Source organism: Solea senegalensis, linkage group LG10, assembly GCF_019176455.1.
Source record: "Solea senegalensis isolate Sse05_10M linkage group LG10, IFAPA_SoseM_1, whole genome shotgun sequence".
Classification (NCBI taxonomy): domain Eukaryota; kingdom Metazoa; phylum Chordata; class Actinopteri; order Pleuronectiformes; family Soleidae; genus Solea; species Solea senegalensis.
Genome location: NC_058030.1, coordinates 17627608 through 17645402, shown reverse-complemented (window position 1 = coordinate 17645402; position 17795 = coordinate 17627608). Strand labels below are relative to the sequence as shown.

The 17795-nt window shown below is 41.3% G+C and overlaps 1 protein-coding gene across 1 annotated transcript in view; it reads right to left on the bottom strand.

Moving 5' to 3' along the window:
• Positions 1 to 17795, bottom strand: part of b4galnt4a (beta-1,4-N-acetyl-galactosaminyl transferase 4a) — a 151547-nt gene that overhangs the window by 96100 nt on the left and 37652 nt on the right. The window contains exon 2 of the mRNA XM_044036182.1: positions 1086 to 1198. Coding sequence (XP_043892117.1) covers positions 1086 to 1198 — 113 coding nt within the window. The remainder of the gene's footprint in view (positions 1 to 1085; positions 1199 to 17795) is intronic.

The window sequence follows — 17795 nt, the reverse complement described above, 5'->3', positions numbered from 1 at the left end:
TATTTCAAACACATGTGCAACATCTACAGACAACACAGATAACATCTCGTCACAAAAGGAGTAGGCAGAAATATAAACTTATATGTACCTACCCCATTCATGTTACACACAACACTGCTTTGACATATTTACAGTATTTTATACAATGTTCTTAATGTCTTTAGTAAATCTTTAGTAAACCATTTCCATGACCGTCCTGGATTAAACTGCTGGTCTTCATCTTTATATTTATTTAAAACTTGTATTTTGTATATTCTTTTAAACTTATTGATGTTTTTTTCTCTGCTTTAATTCATCTGTTAGACTGTTCCATAATTTAACCCCCTGAGACTGAAACACACAAACTTTTGAAAGTTGTTTTTTATAAATGATGTCTCCCTTGCCTCTGTGAAAACACACGTCTTTATCTTATTTGGAAGTGAATCATTTCTTGCTTTGAATATTATTTGCGCTGTTTTAAACTGAATCAGATCCGGACATTTTAGAGATTGTAATTTTAGGAAGAGTTCATTTGAGTGGTTTCTATTGACAAATTGACAAACAGCACAAACCATTTTCTAACCTTGCAGGTGGCAGTGTATACCTACACTATATAGATGGTCAATAGCGTATATATCCTCCAAACCCACAGTGCGCAGAGGAGCGGAACTTGAGTGTGTGCTGTTGTGGAGCAGCAACCTTGACCTTCTGCATTAACAGCATCTGTCACATTCTGTCACTCTAGATGACTTTTTTGTCATTAGTGATGACGGCACTGTATTCATTTTATTTTTCTGCCTCAATTTCCTATTCAGAAACCGGCATGGGACGTCCACTCCAAATGTTTTTTTGCATAAGCAAATCCTGTGTGTTTCGTGTACGCTACACATTTTCAGACATACACATTTTTTATAAATGAGGCCCCTGGACTGTAATTGTTGCATTGCTGATGAGTTCCTCCACACTCAAACAAGCAATTGTTGCTTTGTCAGAGGGATTTATGAGGGGTGGTGAAGTGTGTTTAGGCAGGAATATCACATTGTTTGGTCCAGAGTTGTGGGAGGGAGAGAGGGAGGGAAGGAAGGTAGAAAGAAAGGAAGACTTACTGCTGCCTCATCCTCCCTACTATCACTGGTGTCCTCGCTCTTGTGGTGGCCGGCTGAAGAGCGCGCGTCCCTCTTGCGGCTGGCGTCCGTCCCCTCCGTCTGTCTCTCTCCATCTGGGCCAAGGTGAAAACATGGACACTGCTTAGAAAGCCAGCAGGCACTATAAACATCACTGCTGTCACCTTCAATATCATCCTCAATTTCATCATCCACATCAACATTTTTATCATCGTCATTTGAATCATTGTAATTCTGATGTCTGGTTATCAATATCACAGTTTTTATATATTCAACATCATAATGAAGATACATAATAAATAATCATTTCAAGCTATTGCTCTTGACAGATAAAAATCTCTGGCGCGGTTAGAGTGTGGTAATGCCACAGATGGATGATGGGACTTTTGCTGCACAGTGACGACACTTGTCTTGGCCAGCAGAGGACAATCAGAATTTAAATCCACTGACTCATTATAAATGGGCGAGCGTGCGTTTTATTCTGTGCCTGGCACAGAACATATGGCCAGTACTGCCCCTTCCCTCTGCGCTGCCAGCAAAACACGCACACCTACATACTTAGAAACACAGACAACAGAGTCCAGAGTCGTAACAGGATATTCAACATTTTATGAGGCCCAGGTTATCAGGAGCCACAAGGATAAAAGACTTCCTCGTAAAGATTCCCATGAGGTCTTCTACCTATTTGTGGACTTTTATTTTATAAAAAAAAAACAAAACACGGAATCCATACCCTATTCAATTCAATTCAATTCCATTTAATTTACCCTGCACTGCATTCGACCCCCTCTGCCTGACATGGTTCACAATGTACAGCCCCACAGGTGAAATGGGCTACCATAAAAAGTGGCGTCTGTGCCATTGACTGGCCTATAAAGAGTGGGGTGAGGAGAGGGAGGGCACATTGTGGTGTCCCAAATGCATTATGGTGAAAGTGGTTCATTAGCGTCTGCTGAGCAGAGGTGGCTGGAGTGTGTGCACATGCATGCAGCGACGCAGGGAAGGTTGTGCGCGCACACACACACACGCGTGATGGGATGGGTTGTGATTAAAAGACAGAATGGGGAGAATGAGTGGCCATAAAGCATAATGAGCGCTAATGGTTTTCCAATATGTCCCCTTAACAATGAGTCTGAGTGGGCTGAATTAGATGGGGGGCTCTGGGGTAAGTGGTCTGTGTGTGTGTGTGTGAGTGTGAGTGTGAGTGTTTGTGTAGAGGGGGATTGATGCAGTCAAGGAGAACAGAAAAGGCAGACAGGTTGTACACGCTCACTTATCATTCATGAACAGAGGCCGGGGCGGTGAAAACAGGAGACAGATGAAATACTGTGAAAATCAATCAAAGCCACAAACACGCACACACACACGCACACGCACACACGCACACACACACACACACACACAGTGACAAAAGTGAAAAGTTATTATTGGTACAACTTGTTCTGCATCTCATGAACACAACCTGAGTAGATGATTTGTTTTTCTCATTTGTTTGGATATCATCGTGCCCATCTCCTTCAATTCACTGCAATTTCCTCATCTCCACACAACTGTAATAAAAATTGTGATGTGAAAAATCATCAGAAGAGAAACAAGCTATGTTCACAGTATTTCCCCCGTTTACTGCTGTCCTCTCTCTCTCTCCCTGTCTCTCTCTCTCTGTCTGTCTGCCTGTCTGTCTGTCTGTCTCTGTGTAACAACATATTGAGATGTATTTTTTCCGGCTCTCATCCACTTGAGGAAAAGTGCACTGGAGAGGTCATCCCAACTCCACCGACAAGAAAGGGGAACAAAAAACATAGAAATGGGGAAGCTTTCAGTGCCATTCCCACGTCAAACAAGGGAAGATGAGCCACTAGGAAGTGCGCGGTGAAAGCTGTCAGCCCTGCGGTCCGTCTCAACATGGACAACCACAGCACGGCCTCTGGGGTCGATCAAAGCACCACCATCAAAAAGACAACACCAAAGAATTGCAGTGAAGTGAACTTTGTTTCACTTCAAGCTGTATACTGTCCTTCCATTGTTGAGTCAAATACAGCAGAACACTTCAGTTTCTAAGTGTTGATGTGACTACACAGTTAACCTCTCCGCTGCCAAAGATACGACAAGTAGATTTTGTCAGTGCTGCTTCAGAAAAAAAATGGCTCGGCAAGGACGCTCGATGACAGGAGATCCCCTAAAAATGACCACAAGCTAAGCTAATTTCTTCATGCCTTAATGACGGATGCCTTGCTTCGCTGTGGTGTGTATATTTAGTCCTTCCTCTGTGTACACACTGCATGAGTCACTGCATGAATCAACTGGCGGCACAATATCTCCCTTTAACCATTTATCTGGGAATATTATGAGCAGGTAATGAATCAGGGAGAGACTGTTCTTTGCCTCCTTTATACAAGTTGCACCTTCATTTTAACAAACAATACGTGGACAGGAAATGAGTGGCAAAATGGTAAAATGATACGAATAAGAACTTTTTTTATTGTCAAAGAACTGACTTGCATTACTGGCCTGCATTACTCCTCCTTATTCTTCTATTACATCATCTTGTGTTGCATTTGACTGTTTAGTGTTTTTTTTAAATTGCTAAAAATAAACATGTTTCCATTGTGGTGTGTCGTTTCCTTTAATCTATGCGTTCATTAATGAAAGAGTGCTAACTGTATCCCTATAGTTGTAATATTTGGTGATACAGAATGTTCGCCGTGCAAGAAACGTCAGGAATTGTAGTAGAATTTACTTTTCAATCATTTCTCTCTCTTTTTTTGGTTGCTTCAGTTTCATTCTTTTAAGTCTGAAGAAAAGGTTGTTGTCTTCTTTTCTCTACTGAGAAAATACAAGTTTATAAGCAATAAAAACACTTCCCTGCATCTTATGAAGAGCATAGTGGGAATAACATTGCATTAACTTCCTGATTTTTTGGTATAAACTCTGACTCTTTCGCGTCCGTTAGTCCTAACGGGGACAAAAGCTCTGTCCTAATGAGGCAGAACCTCATTTCTGAGGAAGTGGATAAGTTAAGGGCTAAGATTTGAAATGTGGTTAGGTTAAGTGTGTGTCTGTGTGTGTGTGTGTGGTGGATGTAAAGCTTTGTGAGCTTTTTGGCAGAAAGTAAAGGTTTGATTGACAAATGAAATGCTTCTGTGGCACCACAAGGCTGGTCCTTTTATCCAGCCCTGGTACTATTTTTCTAATTACCCAGCATGCTTTGCTGTCATTCACTCAATGTCACCGGCACTAAATGTTGCCGGAGACTGAAAGAACATGATGCATTAAAGGACCCATTCACAGACACAGTGTACAGCGGCGACAGGGGTCGACTTCAGCGAGTTCAGAGTCACAGTCTTCCTCAAGCCTCCGCGCTGCCGCTAATGAAGTAATGAAGAGCAGACTGGCAGGTTAATGGAAGCCAATTGACGACGAGCTCTGCCACCAGCGGGAGACCGGGCGGAATGCTAATCATTTGAAGCCTCCTCGGTTATGTTCTGCCTAATCTGTTTATATTCCCACTTCTAAAACAAGCAGCACTGTTTGTTGTGCAGATAAAAACAGTGGAGAGCAACTTGTGTAACCTCCAGAGGACACCCCGAAAGTGATGAATTTTGGGAGGACTTTGCAGATTAAGACTGTCGCAGAGTCTATTAAAGACCATAATAAACATCTTATCTTGTGTGGATGGAATCTGTAGATAGACACACAGGGAGTGGGGGAAACGGTCTCCTATAGATTCCTCTATTGCTGAGTAGTGAGTAATAAGTTCACCTTGCCAGGCCGCCCTTTTAAAACTAATATTCTGCATTTGATAGCTTTTAGCAGACTGCAGCTGTCAGAGCTCCCGTCTCTGCTCTGCTATGCAGGTGCATGCATTTATGTATGTGTGTGTGTGTGTGTGTGTGTGTGTGTATATGCATGTCTGTGTCTCATTTCATCTATGAACAAGCCTCACAACAACAGGTTTCACAGTGAGACGCTGCTATAGCCTGTGATAAATGAGCATGGTGAGACAGCAGAATGCTAATCACAGAATCAAAGACTCGAGTACAGCAGCAGCTACGTGACCTGCAACAAAGGACAGATAGAAGAGAAAAGGAGGAGGAAATGAACTTTAAAGAAGAGATCAATTGAACACAGGTAACCGAAAACCGAAAAGGACAAGTGTTATCTGAACACACGTGACAAAGCGCAGTGACAAAGTGCTTGGGAGGGTCTGTTCCATCATGTAATAGTGCCTCAAGTAAATGGAAAAACAACTGTGAAGAGTCAAAAACAGCAGCTCATAGTGGTTACAGAATAATGTGAGCATAACAACTCTGTGGTCTCCATTAAAAGGCACAGTCAGGCACACTCAGATACTCAACCTTAGTGGAAGACTAACAAGAAAACCACAAGCTAGAAAAGACACGGCAGTTACAAATGCACCACACAATGTGTCTGTGAAGGTGCCGTGTCTTCTAGATAATAGTCAACTTCAGGAAGCAGCTATCGGCAACTGCACTAAGCTTGAGTTAAGTTGTCATGTCAACTCCTGAACACCACAAATCAACTAATAACTACCAGAACAATTATTTCCGTCATTGTTCATATGAAGTTTCTTAATCCCCTGTTTTCTTCAACCAGACATTAAAAAAAAATCAACAAATCCAAAAAAAAGCTGGAAACAGGACATTTAAAAAAAATAAAAAAATTTGTATAATATCTATACTCCAGTGAAGGAAAGGAAGATGCTTTTTGAAGCCACTATAAGTACAAGACACCTAATGAATCAGATATTTTTAAAGATGCTATCTTCCTATTTTAGTAATTGGGTCCATGGTGACTCAGTAGCATCTTGACCTTCATACAATTATTTTAAAGCACGGTTTGATTATGCAACTCCTCAAAACACCAGAAACATCCTTTATTAGAATGAGGCCTGGAGTCTGTGTGGGCTACTGGAGCACACCAAAGGTCATTGTTATATTCTTTAAGCATTTTACCATTATAAAGATGCAAGTTTTGAAAATATCCTTGCTGATGGAAGCCGTGTTAAAAAAAGGTTATTGGTCATCAATGTTTGAATAGACTCTGGCATTTAAATGAAGCTCGGGAGGCTTAATTTGTGCAAAAAAACACTCCCACGCAGTTACCACTCGCTGCTTTCTTTGACACGGGGTAGGACTGATGGATGACTTCACGCTGTTTACCTGAAATCTTCACAATGCCGTCGGCATATCACAACAACAGAACGTATTTCCTGCCATTTGCGACCGCTGCGGCTTCACAGCTTCACAGTTTGGGCTTCTACAAACAGGATCCAGCAGGATCTTCTGTTGCTACGGCTTTCACGTTTGACGAGCTGCATTCAGGTGCACCCTTCTGAAAACGTCTGCGATCTGTCCTCCACTGTTGTATAGTGGCCCTTCTGTGAGATTGCAGTAGTTCAGTCATCTGTCCCTGAACTTTCTCCTTCCTCCTGCCATGGTGTTGCTGCCTGCGTTCATGCAAACTGACTGCACAGGTTCTTTTTCTTTTTTATTACACTAAAACCTCAGGGGGTCAGCTCTCCTCAGCTTCTGAGATGCTGGAACAACACACTTCAATCAGAGCGGCTTGGCTCATGTGTCATACCAATCTCTGATGAGTGCTTTAATAGGAAATTAAAATCTTGACGTCATCTCCACACGGATTAGCCTGAGCTTAAGTTCACTTAACAGAGAAACCACCAACTGAGTGGAGGAAAAATGAATTCCATATTCCGAATGATGGCTGTAATTCTGGGTATTGATTAAAACTTTTCAGTTTCTATATTGCCATCTGGATTTCCATACCAATTTCTGAACTATACTTTTTCCAATACAATAGGCAAGAGTGCTAACCACTACACCAACTGGTTTTTTTAATACCAATTTTATTAAATGAAATGCAAATGTTTTAGTTTTAGCTTCCCCAGTCATGTTCCTGCAGCCAGGCACAGAGCATCTTTTTCTTCTTATATTTATTCCACTGACTGAGGATGTTCTCGACATACCTGCATTCATTAAACACATTACACACACACACGATGCCCGTTGCCCCCTAATACTTTAGCGACTGAGCTTCATCTCTGCTCTCAACTTCCTTCACGTCTCGAGACAGCTAATCATGAGCACGATTAGATCTCGGTCAGACAACACGCTGCAACTTTACTGGCTCGCTGATGCTGAGTGAGACTCCTTGTGAAATGACAACACAGGATATTAGGTAGTGCAGATGAAGTCGACACCACAAAAAACTGATAAAGTTTGATACCCTGCCTGAAGTTCAGTTAATACCGCAAAAGTACTGACATTCAATACTCGGCCTTAGACGACTGTTGACTGAAAACTGTGAAATGTGCGTGCAAATCAAATATAGACACAGGAGATAAGATTTGGAAACGAGAACAGACAGTTAGAGAAAGGGTGGATGAGTGCACAGCAACAGCATGCTCTGTATTATTTATTGACAGGGCAGATTCCCTCTACTCAGTTAGTAAACTGTGACTCAGTGACGCACACAGAGTTTGTGCCAGTGTGGTGGGGAGATACTAAATACATCCCTCACTTCCTTTCCCTCTACTGGGGAGGAAGATTAAAATGACATAGGACGATGAAACAAGCAGCTGAAGCTTTAAAAAAAAAAAAAAAGGAGAGTGGGAGTCAGACTAAGAGATTAGGTAAGGGGGGGACTGAAAGAGTGAAAGATGCAAGAGAGTTTGTGGGAGGAGATTAAGATGGAAGTCAGTGAGGACACTGGTGGAGACAGTGAGGGGAAGTTGAGTGGGATGGAAGGATGAAAGGCAGACTGTGAAACCCTGCAGTTCCCTCCTCATTCACATTTTCACTCATTCAGCCACTCATTAGCAGTGTTGGGGGGTAACACGCTACAAAAGTAAAGCTAAATGGTAGAAAAAAATAAAGTACCATCCTTGTCTTGGTTGTTTGCTGCTGCAGATATGAGGCACTTTGTGGCTGTCATTCACATATGTGATATACAACAGTGTTTTCTCACATCTAACCAAGGAGTTGTTTTTGCTTCAACTTAAACAAAGTACCTCCTCAATGTCACGAAAGAGACTCTCTTTGAACCACCTCACCATGGTAACAGGCTCTGAATGGAACCTCGTACCCACCAGGCTATGTTCAGAGTTTTTGGGTTTAAATGTCAGCGCCGTTTTACTGTTTCTCCTCTACGCGATACATTCTCATGGAGAGATTCATAATGAGAAATGTTGTGTATATTATTAAATTAACAATGATGACATTGAGCAATAAAGCTGACAGCTTTACTCATAAAATCATTATTTTTCTCCGTTTGTTTCAGGTGATGTCGCTGAATGGTGACGGTATGTGAACCAAACCTCAGCCTCACATATGCTCCAGCAGGAGTTTTCATTAAATGATCTCAAAATGTAAATATTATAGTAGATAGATCTAAATTAAAAAATTAAATTAAATTAAATTAAATTAAATTAAATTAAATTAAATTAAATTAAATTAAATTAAATTAAATAGTAAATAGATATATATTGTAATATAACTTACCCAGAACTGCTCATAGGTCAGTCTGTGTGACTCTCTCTACGATGTGTATAGTATATTCGTATATCGTAATCGTATATTCCACTGCTTTTTACAGCAGAGAGCTTATAAAGTTTTACAAGGTTCACAGTTTGCCCCAGAGTCGGGCTTGATGTTGAAGAAGACATGGTTGACATGAAGGCAATGGAGAAACTGTCAAGCTAATGTGCAAGTATCTTTTTTTAATGACTCTTTTAGGCAAAAGGCCAAGCATTCATGCATACACACACACACACACACCCACACACACACACACACACACACGGGTGGCATGGCGGGGGGGGGGCAGTGTAAGTGTAGTAGCAGCCTTCACTGAGGCTGTGCTGGCCAAATGGAGCTAGCTAATTATAGCAAATAAACTGCACTGATCTGTACTATTAGCCAGTCAGTAATGAAGCAGAGTGGAGGGCTGCTGTGACACTGATGAATAGCCCCGGCTCTGAGTGCAACACTCCCAGGCCTTTAGTTCAGCTCTAACAACACCAAATTCTGAGGAAAGGCAAGTGCATTAAGACAAGAGGAATAACAAGCCTTCTGAGGATGAGATAAATAGAGACAAAAGCGACTGTGACCAAGTCGAGGAGAGAAAGACGACAGAGAAGGAGAGAACTTGATAAAATGAAAGCACAGCAAAGGAGAGAATGTAGGCTTGTGGGTGTGTAGGGCAGGAATAAAAAGCAATAGAGATGCTTAATGTGCTGGAATATGGGTCAGGGCAATGAGGTCCCCCCTCTCTCCCTCTCACTCTCTCTCTTCTACACTTTTTTCCTATGTAATGTTTTGCACTCCATTAATAGCTCACTAAAGCCACCACTTATGAAAATTCAAATAACAACAAAACAAAATGCCTTGTATGGAGACGAACATAAAATGTGAGCCCCGAGGCCCAAAGCACTTAAAGATTAATAGGCATTCGAAGGGAAAACAGAATGACCTTAATGTAATGTTAGGCTACACACGTAAACTGAATACACAAAATACACGCACACTGTTTTGAGCATAGACTGTATATAAAAATGGACGATTATTTTAATAATGAATTATACAAGAGTTTGGCAATTCACCACTGAGATGAGTGTTCTTCTTGATGTTTTGCCTTCTTCTTTCTTCTCTTCCTCTCAAAAAGGTAGTTTTATCACTGCTCACTTTCATGTAAGCATGTAAAGAGTGTCATTAAGTCAATCAGCAGATAACAATCAAACTTCCAGCTAAAGGCAGAAAGTGCTACTGCTTATCTCACCGTGGGGTTTCTATCTGAATTGCTCCGAACACTTAAACACAAAATGTTATCTAAACTTGTTCTTTTGGCTGATTAACAAAGCGTAAGCCGTACGAGGTGATCGCCTAAGGCCATAATTGGTCTACAATGTGATATTTCCATAAAAGATAAAGAAAGACAGCAAAAACACCAGTCAGGGGTGTGAAAGCGTTTGACTCACAGGACTCAATCTGGGTGTTGTCTGTCTCTTTCATTGATACATCTCAGCCTCTATTCATGACTGAGCCTGGAAAAGATTATTTTCAGTTAGTTAGGAGACAACTGAGGTCACACTTGACAAGCAACACCGAGAAGATAAAGCTTATGTAGCTGTGTCGGTCTCCCGCGTAGTTGGTATTCGGCAATAGTTTGTGGAGCATAACAGACCATTCCCTCTGTGACTCTTCAGCCCACTCACCCAGCACAGCCTCTGCCCCTGAGATGAGCAGAGGCATCTGCCCAAAGCCTCTGCGCGCTCCACTGGCTGTCTAGACAACTCTAAGATCTCTACACTTGATTGCCTTGAAGGAAACAGATGTAAAAGGGAAACATTAACATCACGTTCAGTGACACGAAACTTTAAAACGACAATGTAGGCTTTTCCCTGACAGTCAAGCCACTTTACACCTTTTGGGACGACCTTTGACCACCGGAATCTAATCAGTACATCCTCTAGTTCAAGAGAGTGAAGTTTGAGCCAAATATGAAGATATTTCCTCAAGGCTTTTTTCGGGGCGTCTTTCTGTTCATTCACCTATCCTGGTCCTGAGATATCATGAGAATCGAATGGATGACAACTCCAAATCTTAAAGCCTCCGGTGGCAGGAGGAAAAGAAAAAGTGAGAGATGAACAGAAGCTGCAGATCGCAGCGTGAGACAGGGAAGAGGGGGGAGGAGGTCAGGGTTAAGGTTAACCCTTAATTGGACTGAATTTGTGAAAGTTGCCTTGGCTCGTTTTTATGAACAAATTGAAAAGTAAATTAAAAAAAATTAATAAAATTAATCCTAACTTTGAGTCAACAACACATAAGAGTACATTTTTTAAAGCCTGAAGATATGAGCTATATACACACGCCCCCAGGATGTCCATATAAGGAGTGGTGTATTATTCCCACGGCAATTTACCAAAGATGCAACCACCTGCGGCTCAGACGCATGCCGCATTAGAAATAAGGGTTAACCCTAAACCTAAAACCAAAAAGAAAGAGAGACAAACCAACTAAAATGTCCTCACAAAGAATAAATGTCTTTACAATGCTGGGTTTTTTGTCTTGACAGCCTAATAAAGACATACACACAGATTTGGGCAGCTATACTTCTTTTTGAACACTGCATTGACTTGCATTAATTTGGACAGCGTAAATGTTTTTATCCCTAACCATAACCAATGACCATCAACAGTTAATGCCTAACCTTAACCTTAACCTAACAACAATTCAAATCTTAGCTTAACCAGGTTTTGCCTCATTAAAGGACCACGTTGTGTTCTCTATGAGGACTAATGATTTTGACAAGGTCAGTCTTAACGCCAGAAAAGGTCATGAAAATGTAACAAATACAAAAATACACACACACATACACACAAACACACAACTACGAATCCTCACAGTTGCCAGTGACATCCAAAGGCGGCTGCTCCAATCACAGTCGAGGAGATAAGGACGCTTCTCTGAGCCGCTGCAGAAGCACAACTGTCACAGCTGATGTGTCGCTGGGCAGGGAATTACAGTAAGCGCGCAGGGGTCACACGCTATCTTAAGCCCCCGAGCTCATTAGCATACATTTGTAAACAAAGAAACAAGAGGCATTGAGGGGCTTTGGTGGCTAACTGGCTGTCACGCCGTTCCGAACAGTCAGAGCTGAACAGAGCATCTAAATGAGGTGAGAGTGCTGCAGGAGACCTTTCTGTGATAATTCATCCATCTTCTGAGCTCCTGACAGCCGAGTCGCTGCACGGGGAGACAATGAGTGAGGAGCCCAGGGTGTCTGCATCTGGTCGTGCATCTATAAAAACAAAAGACTTACACGAGATAAGCTCAAGAGAGACATTCAATTCTCATGGCAACAGCAACATACAAAAAAAGGGGGCCAACAAAAAAGGACAGGCAGTGGTGGTAGAAAAAAAAGAAAAAGAGGTAAAGGAGAAAAACTTTAGCTATTCATCACCGATGAACAACACACTTGAGACAAGGCTGACCCCTAAATAACCTTACTCCTACTTTGTCTTCTTCACAAACACACCCTTCATGTCCCTTTCTTCTCCTTCCACCGCATCCTTTGCCACTCTTCTCACACACCTTTATTGCTTCTTCCTTTTGTCTCCTCCACTTTTGCTCTTTCTTCTCAATTAACTCTCCGCAGCCACCTGGCGTGTTTGCAACAATTAATGCTGATAGCGTTTCTGCGTAGATCCCTGGTGTGGTCATTATCATCCAGCAAGTATCTGATTATCATTGTCACTCAAGTCTTTACCGATCATACCCCCTCTTTGTGTGGAGACACGGAGAGACGGAGGAAGAAGGTTAAAGAAGAGTGACAGACAACAGTTGTGGTGGTGAGGGCTTACATGATGAGAATAAACGATGAAGGAAGAAAGGAGGACAGAGGAAGAGAGGCAAGGAAAGGGAGAGGACCAAAGAAAAAGAGGAAGTGATATGCTGCCTGCAATGGAAGAGGGAGAAGAAGTAGAAGGAGGACAGAAACAATAATAGCCTTGTCTCAACGCTACGCCATGATAAATTCCCTTCTTGTGCAGGAGTCAATGCCCCGGCTGAGGCCAGGCCTGATGACAAACCACCTCAACCCTGCATTGCAGCTCGGGTTATTTATGGTCAAGCAACTTCTCCGGCCATCGAGGCAGCCGGGCTCATATTCGTCTCTGGCCAGTGTCTTCACTCCTGGGACACAGTGACAAACTCCAGAGGGACCACTCCATCATGTCCCATCTCCACGTCCTCTGCTCTAGACTCTTGACAGTCCCCCCAGCACATCAGTCTTCGCAATAACTCAGTCCAGTTAACACCTTAAAACTCCTCATCTCGCTCCACTGTCATCTAGACACATGTGAGTGCAGCCAACAAAAATCACTTCTAGTTGTTATTCAATTGATTAATTAAATTCTTTACCACGCCGATGCTTCACAGCCTTTATATAAAATAATGCAGACAGTCCACACAGCACAATAATCCACTTATTGAATGTGAAGAAGGAACTGCCTGGTCAGCTTCTCTAATGATCATTCCTATTTACAGCAATACTAAGCAATTACTGACTTTTTTGACGATGCAAAACTCCAACACGTGTTGCTATAGAGTACAAAAACCTGTTTATTTTAAGAGAATTACATAAAAAAATCAAATCTGAGCATATAAATGTATTTGTTCGTGTTATAAATTCTACTCTCACATAAGCCGGCCCACCATCCGTTCAGTCACTGATCCAGCTCCGAAAATCACCAGCGCCTACTGACCCTGAATCTGTCATGAAGGACAGGGGGGCTCGAATAGGACTAAGCTGCGCAATTAATTCATGCTAGCTGCTGGAATTGTTTGCATTTTGTTTCTTGTGTCTGTTTACCTGTTTACATATTCCTGCTCGGCGTAAATTATTCATGGCTGTTTCTTTCCATTTCCTCCAGCAACCACAGAGGATGCTCACACATGCAAACATGAAGGCAGCGGCACAAACCACCGCTCAACATCACTGACAATGGTTTGCAAATGAGAAGAAAGGAGGGATCAGGTGGAGGGGATGAGACACGTTAACCAAAGAGGAAGAGGAGCAAACGGCTCCACATGGGAGTTTAAATGGGGGCTTAGCCCAATCAGTGGTTTATTGTCCTTGCGGTTTATGCTTCCATAGAGACAAAAATAGAATGGATGGAAAAATACAAAAAAAAGTTTAAAAAAAATGCAACACAATACTGTACTCAAATATAGATGACTATGTTTAGTTTCAGAACCATGGACAGCACTTTTTTGGTTTGTTTCAGTAGACCAAAACAGACAAACTGGTCTTAGATCACGTGATTTTCATTTTTTTGTAAATAAAACTTATGGCCCCAAGTCAAGCTTTCCCCACTGCACCAATGCAGAGACAGACAGGAAATGCAGAGCAATGAAGAGTCAACAAGGAGATGCAGAGACAGAGAAAGAGATAGAATGCCTGTGCAGGCTCCAGTTGTTTTCATGTGCTTGTCACTGCTGATTTTGACAGGTTCAAAAATTCAAACTATATTTAGCACTCGGCTTGTTGTTCTGGGTTGTGGTGCCGTGGTTAATAAATATGTTTCATTTTCATGAAACAGTAGCCTCAATCTTGAGACCAGGACCGAAAAGGGAGCCTCACCCTGCCTTGGAATGATAAAAGTACACTCACATAAGAGAGAAAGCAAACAAAGTCTGCGTGTTTTACCAGGAACATTCTGTTTCAGCCAACTTTTAAACATGAGCTGAATGTAGACAACAGGTGTCTGGTCATTGATCATAACAGTGACATTGATGAAATGGACTGTTTTCAAAAGAAGACGTACTGATTCTGCAGGATTTGTCTGCATCTCTTGAACTTCATGGACATCAATATCATCAGCAGAGATCTACTGTGGATGTCTAGTTATAGAGTGGAAATAAGAAAAAGAAAATCTAAGTATTAAATAAACATCACAACTATGACTAAAAAGATAAAAAATAGTCTGGACGCAGCTTTACACCACAGTATAGTGTGTTCAATAAAACACAACAAAAAAACATGCACACAAAAAGGAGTCTTGTCTGCATGTTTTCTTTCATTTGATTTGGCATCCGATTTGATCTGTTATGGTTCACCTGTCACATCCCATCATAAAAGCTTCAATCAACCTGTCAATCAGATGTTCTCGCCTTAAATAGCTGGGGAAAAAGACAGGAATGTTTCTATAAAGACTTTCAAGTGTCATTGTATTGTATTATTTTTGTACATCTGACGTTCCTGTCTAGTTCCTGATATAAAATAAACAAATGCAATCAAAACCCTGTATTTATAACAAACACGTTATATGAGATGAAACTTCTTGCTTGAATGGGAGACCGTCTGGGAATACTAGGTGCTGTAAACCCTAGGACAAATGTAGCTCAGTTGTGGAGTGAATCGTCTTTCAACTTTTGGTTGTGGGTTAGATTCCTGGCTCCACTAGTCTATATTCCGGTGTTCTTGGGCAAGACACTTAACCCCACGTTGGCAGTGTGTGAATGTGTATTAAAGATGTGTGATAGAATATCTGAATATGGGTGCGAATGGCGTCATCAAGACTAGAAAGGTGCTATATAAATACAGAGCATTTAGTGTTCAGTCAAAAAAAAAAAAAAACGGAACAAAATTTGTGGAATTTGAGGAATTAAGAATCATCACGAGAGATGGTACTACCTGTACCTTGGTGATATCAAGGTGCCGCTTAATCATTTTAATGCTCTTAATTGAAGAGATGCCCAGCTCGGTAAGCGGCGCCTCAATCAGGGTGTTTTCCACTGATTTGCAGTCATTTTTCAAATAAGTGTGGAAACATTTCAGGCTTCTATGACTCACTGCCTGACAACATCCTTAATGAAAGCAAGCAGGTACACACCCAAGAATGCAAAACATAAAAATAAAAAACCTGTCAGATGTGTGATCAGACACTGTTTGACTGTGTCGCTGTGCATGTGTCATCTTTGACTCATATCTACCTGTTAAGAAAACAGCTACAAAAAAAACTTTGGTATGAGTGAGGTAAGTTTGGAAAGTTTTTGTGTTGAGATACAGAAAGTAAACACTTTATTGATATCTGAAATACAAACTGTTGAAGCTGCTGTTTTCTTTAAGATTATGTTTGTGTATGGGTTTTTATGAATTACTTTTTTGCATTTACTTTTCATGTATCTTTGACATGGTTTCACATTTGATATGATTTCTCAAATATAATCTATCTTTATTAAAAAAAGACCTAGTTTGATGATGCCAGGGAGCACCAACATGAGCTTCTGCTCCGTTCTAATGAAGTGACTGATCCTCTCTTCTTCTTTTCCAGTTGTTTTTATGTTTACATATACAACAATCAGGTGCTTTTTATGTGAAACAGATTGAACAACCCCCACCTCTCTTGTGCCCTAAAGCTGAGAGCCCGTTTAACAGCCCATTGCATTTCTCACAAAGACAACACGTCCTGGGTGACATCATTACAAGGTGACAAATGGAATGATTTCTATAGATTTCGTGTGTTGGAAACATTCTGGCTAATTTACTACTCAAAACATTTATTTAATATTAGTTTTAACATTCCTAGTTCAACTCCAAACTTCTAAATTCAATAAAGATGAATTGCTTCTGTATCCACAAGGCCGACTAATGCAGTAGGGCCCCTGAGTTGCATGTCGTTTAATTGTGTCTGTACCCCAAGTGTCTGCTTATATTAGCTCATTTTAAATGGGAGAAGAGGAAATGAGGAGCTGCCACAGTTTATTCATCCGTGACTGATCCGTAATACATTATGATTCAGATCTGAACTCCTGTCACTCTACAGCCATCTATAACCCACTGAGCCAAGTAACACGTACCTGAGAGGAAAGTTTGTAAACAACACTGTACAAGGAAACGGTCCCTTTCCCCTCCTGTTAAACCTGAGGCAAAACTAACTGGTGAAGCCTAACAACTAATATTGGGCGGACGTATGAAGCAGTCTCCACTCTCCGCAGTCGACCCATGCATTTGTCTCCCTTGGCAACCGTACACCCTGTAGGAGGATTTCATGTTGAAAACATCGTCTGGGGCAACCATACTGACCTGTGCATGAGCTGGAGGAAGAGAAGCATATTTTGATGCTATATTGATGGTGTGCAAACCTTCCATGGAAGGAACTTTTATTAACCTGGCAGAATCTCTCCATCCCCTTTCCTTTATTTTTGCTCTCTATCTTAAATGTTTGTTTTTAATATTCACATTGTTGTCATAGTTGTAATTCCAACACCACTAAAAAAAAAACAAAAAAACTAGTCAATATAGCAACAGAAAAATATAATGGTTGATAATTTCCCATTTTCCCTCTAATAAAAAACACTCAGATACAATGTAATGGCTTTAATTTAGATTCTGATCATACTGAATATATTTCAGAAGCAGATGAGAGTAATGTGAATATGATCGCATAATAATTAAGATTCCATCACAACCTTTCGTTGTGTAAAATCCTTCAAGATCCTGATATTAACATGATTAACTTCATATAGCACCTTTTACAACAGGCACAAAGGGCTTTACAATAAAAACTAAGCAAATAAAGCAGGTAAAATGATGTCAACAATACTTTTAAAACAGTTAACAAAAAGCCACGTGATAAAAGTGAGCCTTGAGAAGATGAAGGCTTCCCCTGATCAGTGATTTCAAGTTATACGTCAACACTCTTTTGCAAGTTAGACTAATCATTCACTGATCTGACACACTTTAATAGGCATAATACTTTGGGCTCATCGCTGTCCCATTAAGCTCTCAGCCTATTACAACCAGACTCCTAAAAAAGTGATCAGTGTTTGCCAAAAGAGGAAGGAACATGAGGGAAGCCTGTTTGGCTAAGGAGCGCTGCCGAAGGATAAGGAGAGGCTGTCGTCGCTAAAGACAAAAGCCCCTTCTGCTTGAGTGAGAGTGAGCTCTCTGGAATGAATTCTGCAAAGACAGATGACATTCAATTGTCATGCCAGACGACATGGCCGAGTGGGAAGCAGGAGGGAGCACAGCACACAGATGACGCCTGTTCTGCTCTTGTCGCCAAACATCTACTATGCATGAGGAAGAGTGGAGCGTGGAGGATACAGATCAGGGAGGGGAAGTTCAAGAAAAGAAAAGCTATTCCACAGT